At 39.0% G+C, this 11346-nt stretch overlaps 1 protein-coding gene and 1 long non-coding RNA gene across 3 annotated transcripts; one reads left to right on the top strand and one right to left on the bottom strand.

Moving 5' to 3' along the window:
* Positions 1 to 4918: 4918 nt before the first annotated feature.
* On the bottom strand, positions 4919 to 5332 carry LOC131019570 (uncharacterized). Its single transcript, XR_009100339.1, has 2 exons — positions 5213 to 5332; positions 4919 to 5129 (listed from the first exon to the last, which is right to left on the bottom strand). It is a non-coding gene; the product is annotated as an uncharacterized LOC131019570 (long non-coding RNA).
* Positions 5333 to 6400: 1068 nt separating this feature from the next.
* Positions 6401 to 10529, top strand: LOC131019560 (DNA-binding protein RHL1). 2 transcript variants are annotated; one of them, XM_057948137.1, is made up of 9 exons: positions 6401 to 6838; positions 7063 to 7173; positions 7345 to 7431; positions 7540 to 7751; positions 8446 to 8866; positions 9222 to 9263; positions 9371 to 9419; positions 10058 to 10092; positions 10175 to 10529. In XM_057948137.1, the coding sequence occupies exons 1-5, from the start codon at positions 6527 to 6529 to the stop codon at positions 8594 to 8596; spliced, it is 873 nt and encodes a 290-aa protein (XP_057804120.1). In that variant the 5' UTR covers positions 6401 to 6526; the 3' UTR covers positions 8597 to 8866; positions 9222 to 9263; positions 9371 to 9419; positions 10058 to 10092; positions 10175 to 10529. The 2 variants fall into 2 exon arrangements, with proteins under 2 accessions (XP_057804120.1, XP_057804121.1); XM_057948138.1 differs by having other exon boundaries at positions 9371 to 9489.
* Positions 10530 to 11346: the final 817 nt, after the last annotated feature.

The following is an 11346-nucleotide window of genomic DNA, read 5'->3' as shown; positions in this document are numbered from 1 at the left end:
ACTCGAATTGGAATGATTTTGAGGATAGTAGAGAGAAGTATATGAAGAGACGAGTCCGTAGGTGCAAATGGAGGTCAAATCGGACACCGGACGAGGAAGAACGAGCATCGGGAAGTTCGCGGGACGGAGCGCACGCGTCGGAGGTCACGCGGTCCAGGCATGCAGCCGCATGGCCCGACCGCGAGACGAAACAGAGATTTATGTTGTTCTGTATTGCCAAAACGAACTAGCACATGGGAGGATGATTGTACTTCTTTTCCCTTGGATTTAGGTTTGGGCTGAGGCTTGGAGGTGTGTTTGGAAGTAAGTTTGGATGTTGACTTTGAGACGAATTTGGTAGAGGTCTTTTTAGGTGTAGAGCGTGGGCGGTGAGGCACGTTTGTGGTAGAGACAGAATGAATATTGGATGGAATTTGAGTGGGGGTTGATGAAGGCCTGGGACAAGATTCAATTGGAGGCTCAAGGGGTTCAGTCTCAACTGTTTGATAGACATTAATAATAAAAAGTAAAACTATATTTTAAAAGGGGTATTGGCCTGTAAATACTCGAACTTTTACCATTTTCTAGTTTTGCACCCCAACTTTAAAATCAGCCTATAAATACCCGAACTTTGTATTCTTTCTGATTTTGCACCCAACGAATTTTAACCCCCAAATCGTTGCTAATATGGTAGCCGGATTGACATCCCAAATCTACAATTACATTTTCTAAATTCCACATTGACAACAAGCTTATCTATTTTGTTATGAACTTCAAACTTCCTTCTCAATCTGACTGTCATCTCATCAACGATTTGAGGGTAAAAATTCGTCGGGTGCAAAATCAGAAAGAATACAAACTTTGGTTATTTATAGGCTGATTTTAAAGTTGAGGTGCAAAACCAGAAAATGCAAAAAGTTTGGGTATTTATAGGCCAATACCCCTTTAAAATATATGAGACTCCAATGTATTTATATTCTACAATATATGAAGTTTTCTAAAAAAATCAATTGGTGAATTGAAATAATGAGACTACGATTCAACCATTCAAATCGTTTGAAATGTATCCATACCCGTCCCAAACAATCGAGTGATTTTACTACTCATTCATGTCTCAACAAGTATAATATACTCGCTAATCACCAGAACTTGTTTGATATATATAAATCAAAATTGTTACACTAATTAATTATCTGTTACAATAACAATCGAACATTACAAACAAAACAATAATAATAGATAGGCTAAATAAAATAAAAATTATAAAAAAAAAATCATATTGACATATCTATTAATGTTAGGATCAGTTTAGAATTTATATACTCGTACATGTTTCGAACTTGATTAAAAAAATAATTTTATTATTTATTCTCATGTCAAATCCGTATAGTAATTAGATATAAATTGCTATAATAATTGGTTATATGTGTCAGTAAAACCCGAGCATAACAAAGTAAACATTATTAATAAATAAGGAAAATACACTAATTAGTCATTCTCATTTCATATCTATACAGTACATTCAAAACTACTCCCTTCGTCCTCATAAAAAGTCATGGCGCAGAACATGGAATATATGGGAGACTTCACCAGGCCGGTGATTGGAGATACCAACACGTCGGCAATCGTGCTCCCCACTGCTGTGAGAAACTACAATCTCAAACCCAATGACTCGAATTTGTTGCCGGTGTTCCATGGGATGCCTAGCGAGGATGCTCTGCAATTCATCCGAGATTTTTGCACACAAGTGCAAACGATTCCTCTGCTTAGCCTCACGGAGGACCAACTCAAGCTCAAGTGCTTCCCCTATGCACTTAAAGACCGGGCGAGGACGTGGATGCTTTCTCTGCCGCCCAACTCTATCACTACGTGGGGAGATGCTTGTGAAAAATTCATGTTGAAATACTACCCAAGCCACAAAATACAGGAGCTGAGAACAAAAATAATGGAGTTCACCCAAGGAGCGGATGAGCCTTTGCATGAAGCTTGGGAGAGATATGAAGAACTCCTCCGTCAATGCCCTCAACATCAATTCACTAATGTTATGTTGATGCAGTTCTTCTACGATGGGTTAGTGCAAACTGCCCAATTTATGGTGGACAGCACAGCAGGAGAAAACATAGCTCGGAAGACTGCGGCAGATCTGAAAGAGATTTTCAAGACCTTGGTCGAGAGCTCCCAACAAAAACCAGTCCGAGGACGGAGAGTAGAGGCTAGTGTCGTGACAAATCAGTTCGAGATGCAGCAACAATTGGCCTCGATCATGCGAGAAGTCCAACAGCTCAAGATGGAAAAGATGGAAAATTCTCCAGTTCAGAGCTCAGCGCCGCCGATGTCAGCTCAGCCAAATCCAGCTCTGCCGATGTCAGCCCTGCCGAACCCAGCCCTGCCGTATGTTGAGCCGTGTGGTATACGTGGAGATTTCAGCCATGGAGCCAATGAGTGCCATAGAATGGGAGAATTTACTCCGGAAGGACAAGCTGAAGTTTATGCGGCACAAGGATTTCAAAGTTACAATCAAGGGCCAAGCAGACCATATGGGCAGAACATGAATCAAGGCTAACAACATGTCATTGGAGGATGGAGAAATCAGCTGAATGCTGGGTGGGGAAATCAAAACTTTGGGGGGAATCAATACCGTCGACCACCCCAAGTGGGCTACCAACAACAACCACCATACTTCCTGCACACACCAGAGCAGAGCAGCCGAGCTCTGCAATGGTAAGATGGTGGATAACAAAGTGGATGTTCCTGCACACACCAGAGCAGAGCAGCCGAGCTCTGCCTTTACCAGAGCAGAGCAGCCGAGTTCTGCCTTTACCAGAGCAGAGCTGCCGAGCTCTGTCCAGCCCAGACCAGAGCTGCCAAGCTCAGCGCTGACCAGCCCGACTGATGGAGAGACGGCAGACCAGCAAAAGGAATGAGAGAAGGAGAAGGAGGTCAAGCTCCACAAAGCTACTACACCCTATCGACCACCAGTTCCTTTTCCGAACAGATTGAGAAATGAGAAGCAGGACCGACAGTTTGAGGAATTCTACAACATGTTGGCCAAGGTAAATGTGAATTTGCCTCTTCTTGATGTGATCCGAAATGTGCCTGCATATGTGAAATTCTTCAAGGAATTGGCATCCAACAAAAGAAGGTTCGGTGACAATGAGAATGTGCTGGTCTCCGAAGTTGCAAATGCAATCATGCAGCAATCTTTGCCACCCAAGCAACGCGATCCAGGTAGTTTTGTGATTAATATTGCTTTCGGAAATGGTAAGGAAGCCACGGGTATGTTAGATTTGGGGGCTGGGATTAATTTGATGCCTTACTCTATTTTTCAACAATTAGAGTTAGGTAATTTAAAATCTACTCGCATGTGCCTCCAACTTGCTGATAGGTCAGTCAGGTATCCCCGTGGTATAGTAGAGGATATCCTAGTTAGAGTCGATAGTGCCTGTTGATTTTGTTGTCCTTGAGATTGGGGATGTGCACGAGAATGGTAGAGATCACACCCTGCTATTAGGAAGACCATTTATGGCGACCACTAACACGTTGATTGATGTCAAAAATGGAACTATTAAAATGACAGTGTTAGGGGAATCGGTGTCTTTCTCGGTGCATGAAAATCGGGCTATGCCTTCTGCCAACTTGATGAATGAATGCTCATATATAGATGCTATTAATGGCTTGGTTGAGAAGGTATTTTTACAGGAGCAGGAATGCGTGGAAGTTTGCGCTGGATCGGCCGACATGGAGGAATTAGCTAGGAAAGCTGAAGAGTTCAGCGCTGCCCAGCCAGCTCTGCCGATGACAGAGCTGCCGAAGCCAGCTCTGCCCTTCAGCGCTGCCCAGCCAGCTCTGCTGATGCCAGAGCTGCCGAAGCCAGCTCTGCCCTTCAGCCCAGCCAGCCCTACCGAGCTCAGTGCAGTCCAGCCATACCGAGCTGCCCTTAGATGAACAAATAGGAACCAAGAGGTCAGCGCTGGAACTGAAGGAACTCCCTGCCAATCTCAAGTATGTTTTTCTAGAAGAAGGCGAGGAGAAGCCAGTTATCATCTCGGCTACTCTGACTCTAAAGCAAGAAACAGCGCTGATCGAAATTTTGAGGAGAAACAAAGCAGCACTGGGATGGAGCCTAGGAGATATACGTGGCATTAGTCCAGCCACATGCATGCACAGGATAAACCTAGAGGAGGGAGCTACACCCAAGCGAGATGCCCAGCGGCGCTTGAATCCTATGTTGATGGAGGTTGTGCGCAAGGAGATCCTTAAGCTTCTTGCCGGGCGCCTGAAAATTTTTACAGGATACAATTAAAAAAAAGTTGATAGATTAAGTATCAATTAGATATTATCGAAAAAAATTGTGACATAATCGGTAATTCGGTCAAACGATGGGACAGAAAGTGACATTTAGCCAAAAAGATACTCCCTCCGTCCCTGAAATAAGTTTCTCTTTTTCCTTTTTGGGACGTCCCCCAAATAAGTTCCTCTTTCTTTCTTTCCATTTTTGGACAACTACCCCACCACTAATAATACTTTATTTATTCTTACTTTTCACTTTTTTACTATTCCCAATACTAATTATAATACTTTTTCACCTTTTCACCACTCACAATACTAATTATAATATATTTTTATTCACTATCAATACACTTTACCATTTTTCCTTAAAAATTTATGCCGTACCCAAAAGAAGTTCTTCTTTGGGGACGGAGGGAGTAATAGGGATGGCAATGGGCCGGATCTGGACCGGATCCTGCTTGGTCCAGATCCAGATCCATGTTTTTTTACTTAGATCCAGATCCGGTCCAGATCCATTGGATCCAAAAAAATGGGATCCAGACCCAGATCCATAAGATCCACAGGGTCTCGGGTCCAGACCCAGATCCATATCATTTTTCTAAAAAATAAATTCTAAGCTAATTAAACATTAAAATAAAAATCATAACAATTGTCTAAAGTTTCAACAATCATTCAAGAATACAAAATACACCATAATCCATTTAAAACTAAACAATCCAAAATAAATAAGAACATCATAATTCATTTAAAACCAAACAATCCAAAATGAGAACATAATAATCCTAATATTGAAACGATCAATTTCTGTAATCCTCAAAGATGTCTTCCATATTGCAGCTACTTTCGACATCATCAACATCCTACAAAAATTAAGAACAAGATATAATGAGAAATAAAACTTATTTCAATTGTAAAAAATATAAAATGGATTAAAATCAAATACCATATCAATATAATCAATTTGATCTCCATCTTCATCACAATCTTCGGTAACAATAGAATAAGAATGTGTGTCCTCCAATTTACCTTGGAAAAAAGAAAAATTATATTATGAATACAAGTAAAAGAGATAATAATAATGCACATCATAAACCATAACATAACATTGCATTAACCACAACACAAGTAGCAGAATCATCTCATCAAAATCAAGAGCACAACATATGCCACCAATTGCTAAATAAAGATTAGCTAACAAAACATCACTAGGCAACAACAACTCCACATCACATGTTCCAGATATTATTCTTAAATACAAATGCATCATCAACTTATCATCTAGTGATATACAAGAATTGATACACAAATTTGAATAGACAACAAAAGTAACAAAAGTAACAAAAGTAAAGCTGAATGAAGGTTTACCTGATGAGAGGATGAGCAGCGGCCGGAGAGGAGCGGTCGGAGAGGACGAGCAGCGGCCGGAGAGGAGCGGCCGGAGATGGATTGGCGTTGCCTTGCGCTGCTCTGCTCACGCTGAGAACCTGCTCTGCAGCAGAGCCTCCGCTCAAGTCCACAGATTTCGGGTGGGGGAAAGGCCGAGACCGGAGGTGGACGAAGGTGGACGGAGATGGAGCGGCCGTAGATGGATTGGCGTTGCCTGCTGCTCACGCTGCTGCTCTCAGGTGGGGAAGGCCGGAGGGGCTGATTCGGAGGTGCACGGCCGCCGGCCGGAGGATAGGCGAGCGGCGCGGGTGGCGTGGAGGATAGGTGAGCGGCGCAGGTGAGGTGAGAGTGAGACCGTGAGATGATTAGATGAAGTAGGGTTTTGATTTTGAAATTGAATTGTAAAAGTTAGATATGTTTAGGGTTGGATAAAATTAAAAAAATAAAAATATTATATCTATAATATTACCGGGTCCAGATCCGGATCTGGACCGGATCTGGGTTTTATACCTTCTACTCCAGATCCGGATCCGGTTTTTTAGAGAGATCTGGACCGGATCTGGGTTTTATACCTTCTACTCCAGATCCGGATCCGGTTTTTTAGAGAGTGGTCCAGATCCGGTCCAGATCCGCCGGGTCCAAATTTTGCAAGGTCCAGATCCAGAAAAAAGGGTCTGGATCCGCGGATCTGGACCGGGTCCCGGATCCATTGCCATCCCTAGGGAGTAAGATACAATTGGAGGCGTGCCAAAACAGTTTGCATATAGTATTTCATAAGCTATGGTGAGTAAAATGAAATACGAAATTTAATGAATCACATTACCCGCCTTCCCACAACCGACAACTGAGCTGCTCTGCTCAAGCACGGAAAATGGTTCGAGGAGGCAAGAAAGATGTCACCGCCGCCGACCCGGAGGCGGGAGAGAGGTCACGGCTGAAGAAATTGGCCTTCTCCCGAAACATTCTGTCGCAGGCTGCCGTGAAGGTGGCCACTTCAGATGCTCTCGGCCCGTCAAAAACGGTGATCAAGCACCACGGCAGGGATATTTTGAGGAAGTCACAGCGGAAGAACAAATACCTCTTCTCCTTCCCGGGCCTTCTCGGCCCCATTTCTGGTGGAAAAATCGGGGAGCTCAAAGACCTTGGCACCAAAAACCCCATTCTATACCTAGATTTCCCCCAGGTTTTTGATTTTAAATGTCTTCTCCGTTTATAATTCTGCTCGTTTCTGGGTTTTTTTAGCTTGCTAGTTTGGGGAAGGTTGATGATGGTCGATAGTTGTTCTGAATTTTTGTTCGTTATGCTTTCCGTATTATCCTGATTCAGGAAGGATGGCGAAAGGAAATCTTAGATTGCTTTACTTAAGCAAATTTTGATGATAGTTTTCCGATTTATTGAAATGTGCAGGGTCAGATGAAATTGTTTGGAACAATTGTTTATCCAAAGAATAGGTACTTGACACTGCAATTTTCCAAGAGCGGGAAGAATGTAACATGTGATGACTACTTTGAGAATATGGTTGGAAACTTTTCCTATGCTGGCGTTGTAATTTTATTTGTTATTTGTTTGTTCAACATATTTCGAGATGAAATGTTAAGACTTCATACAGTTCACATATATTTTTTCCCTTTTCCCTATTCTAACTCTCTTGGGGCTTAAAGTCAAGTATTTGGTCTTCTTTACTTCCAGGTAGTATTTTCAGATGCTTGGTGGATTGGGACAAAAAAGGAGAATCCAGAAGAGTTACAGCTTGAGTTTCCTAAGGAGCTCAATAAGGTCAGTTGTATGTTATTTTGCTATCAAGTGACTGGAGAAATACCTTTTCCAATTGGCCTTTCGCTCAAACCAAATGTGATTAAATAACCGTGACATGATTTCGCCCAGGAAAATCATGCAGAAGTCGATTTCAAGGGTGGAGTAGGGGTCACGTCGGACTGTAAACAAAGTTCTGGAAAACCTGCAATGAAAAGCTTGGAACGAGAGTCTGAAAAAGTTTATTTAGAGGATGAGTTAACTGACGGTCCAAATGATTACAAAGAGTTGGACGAAATGACTCCCACCAGACATTCAGCCACGACCGCTGGGAAAATGTTCAGGTAGAAACTTGACTTTCCTTTAACATGATATATTACAAGAACTGTAAGATGCCTGATTCATTCATTTTCTAAGGGCTGCTTACTTTAAATGCTAAACTTAGACATCACATTTCTTTTCATTGAGTGTTAAGGTTTGCTTAGGAACTGTAAGTGGCAAGTATATGCAGATACTCCCCCATGACAAATTTGTCTTAGAATTTATTAAAACCAAAAGCTTGTAGGCTCTACGCACTTTTCCAATTCTTATCTGATGTGAGATAAACTGTCATAGGCTTATGTTCCAATGCAGGTAAGATTATTTGAAGTTTCTTTTATTCAGACAACTCAGGATCACGTGGCAGCTTAATTCATTAAGATAATTGCTTGCAAAGTTGTTGATTTATTTATTTATAAATTTTATACCAAGGATTACATCTTGCACATTATGAAAATTTTGTTTACCATGACTTCCAATACCGAAGTTCTTTGATACAAGAACTTTAGGCAGTATGTCCTGCTAAAAGGAGTAGTTAATTTTATTTTTTATCTTATTAGCATAAAATGCCCCAGAAAGCCAAGTAGAGTTTTCAGACTTCTTCATTTTGTCCCAATTTGTCTACATTCATTCGAATTCTTCACTACCTATGTCAAACATTTCTTTTATTGTGATCTGAGTTATGATTATTCCTGTGATATTTTGTATCTCTCTTCTCAGATTTGCAGAATCATCTGGGGATGATTTTATTGAAAATGGAGATGAGACACCTGAAGAAGAGGATGTGAAAGTTGATACTGAAACTAAAAGAATTTACCCATCTACAAATATCCTTGTTATTGTTTTTCCCGTTTACCAAGCTAGGAAGTAGCTTGTATATTTGTCTAGACCCCCCCCCCCCTCTAATAGTTCACGTGTATGCACAAGAGTATTGATCTCCTATAGAAAATTTCCTTATAGACATATACAGACAGAAAATTGCTCCCCTTCTGTATTTGAGGGTGACAACAATGATGCCAGAAAAGATCCAGCTTCAGATCGATATAAGCGGACTGGTAAGGCTAAGGATGCCTCTGAGAATCAGAGCACACCTCTTGTTCAGACAACATTATCTTCACTGTTTAAGAAAGTGGAGGAGAAGGTAATGTTTCTCATTTACCTTAAGCATAATTTCCCTACGAATTTTGTTACCATTAAATAACTTCTAGCGGCCACAGTAGATGCGTTTTATGGATCTCGTTGAACTTGATGATCAAATAACATTAGATGTTCTTTATTGCAAATATATTTTTCTCCCATGTTTGGTACAGTACGATAGAGCATAATAGTTCATGTTAAAATCTAATTTTAACAATGAGCAGGTCCATCCTGCTTCTAGCGTATCCACTATGCCGTATGCATGCTTTTAATACTGAAACTACTGCTAATGGATAAAAATGTTCTTTTGCGTTTCTGTATCATGTTTCATGTCTGATGAGGTTCTATCAATTTTCCAGAAGGGGAAGAAGGATGCAGAAAACAAAACCAACACTTCTGAAGTATGACTTTCCCTTTTCTGCTTTCATTTGCCTCCTTTGAAAGAATTTGGCTCGGAGATTTTTTTAAATCTACTTGATTCCCTCATTTCAATGGTTATTGTGTTCAGGCCTCAAAGCCTATAAAAGGGAGAAAGAAAACAGGGGGAAGAAAATCTGGTTAGCACCCTCACCCTGCTTCTGTCTCTCTCGCCGTGTATTCAATCAATATGATGCTGTTCGAATTCATGTAAGCTTGGTGTAAAACATAACTGCAGTTATTTTAATGAACACGCAAGCTCCATATTTCTCTGCTGGATATAATCTCTTGAAAACTTTCCTATTTCTTTCTGTCGCTTTCTCTATGTATGTGATCTTTACGATGTCATTTGAATGCACCAATGGTTGGAATATAAAATATAACTAGGATTTATCTTGGTATACACATAAAAATCCCATAGTTCTTTGTTGGATCTGACTCTAAATACCTTACTTATTTACACTTCTAAAAGATCAAGACTATATAACCATTTGAAGCTACACTAAGCCTGGCAATAGAGAAGCTTTGGCAATTTAAAAATTATTGGCCTAAGAGGGATCTATGAAAAAATTCGAATTGATAGATCATGTGTAGCAATTGAATGTCTTAGAGGCCATTGATTTGTGTCATTTCTTTGATTAATGTGTTTTACTCGTACGAGACATTGGCATTTCTTAAAATGATGTCGATTTGACTTTCGTTCTGTTATATTCTGAATCTTTATGGGCATGATTCTTCTCGGAAGAATGTTCCAGTAATAGTTTTCTTGTTTATACAGGGATGGTAAGTAAGGACCAGAAAAAGAAACATGAGGTATTATTTTTGTATAAAATGACTATTCTGTGAAACATGAGGGAATAGTGTTTGGTGTATTGTTGATGGTTTATTTGTTCAGGACATGAGTGAAAGTGATGAAGATTGGACTGTTTGAAATGGCGGCACTATACACTAGAGCATCAAAGTTGATGAGATTCTGCAGGACCGTGTTACCCTCCCTTAATTCAGACATATATACTAAAGAAATCCACAGGTCTCTCCCTCTCCCTCTCCATACACATCAATGTATTAGTGCAATAGAACCAGCTCAATTTTCCTTTCCTTTTCCTGTATCCTCTTCACCGATTTTTATTTTTTGTATGAAAATTCTGAAGCCATTCAATTTAGCTGTGGAGACAGATTGATGTTGAATAGAGCAGCATCGAATTCAAAATTCCTTATTAATTTGAATAAAAATAAGGGTAATTCAGTTACTTGCTCAGCTCTTGTGATTGTATAATCCGAGGGTTTGTTTTGTGGTAGCAATCACGAGTTGGCTGCCTTTTCAATTCAGCAGCTGCCTGTTCACTAAAATTTTATTATTTTTATTTATGCCTTTTACTTATGCAACACCGCCACGTAGTATTATCACATCTATCTATACTATATTAAAAATGAAGTTTTCAATTTGAAATCAATTTCAAAATTGAATAACAATTATGTAGTTATAATAAAAATTGAAGGTTTATGTTTAAATTATATTTTTCTTTTTATTTTTCATTTCTTTAACTTCTTATTTGTTGTTTTATTTCTTTTCGAAATTGTGTAATTCGATTAATTATAAAATATTTAATATGCATATCAAATTAAAAATCACGATAAGAGTTTTAATTTGATATATTTTATGTAAATATTTGATTTAAAAATATACAAATTAAATTTGTTTAAATATTAAAATTTTATAAATTTCTCTCTCCTCTCATCTTTTTGAAAAAAAAAATATTTTTTTAATTCTTTTTTATTAGTATTTTTTATTTTTTTTTATTTTTTTTTCTTTTCATAACATCAAATTTTATAATTGTAATTTTTTTTATTTTTTAATATTCAATTCAAATATATTTAGTTAAAATTAATTTTTATTATATTTATAAGTATGATAATTAAATTAGTATTAATTTTTATATAAATATAAGAAATAAAAAATATTTTTCCGTGCATTGCACGGGATGCAAATGCTAGTACTATATTAAAAAGGGAGTTCTCAATTTCAAATTGATTTCAAATCAATTTCAAAACTGAGTGGCAATTTGT

Source organism: Salvia miltiorrhiza, chromosome 4 (assembly GCF_028751815.1).
Source record: "Salvia miltiorrhiza cultivar Shanhuang (shh) chromosome 4, IMPLAD_Smil_shh, whole genome shotgun sequence".
NCBI lineage: Eukaryota > Viridiplantae > Streptophyta > Magnoliopsida > Lamiales > Lamiaceae > Salvia > Salvia miltiorrhiza.
This window is presented reverse-complemented; position numbering and strand designations above follow the sequence as displayed.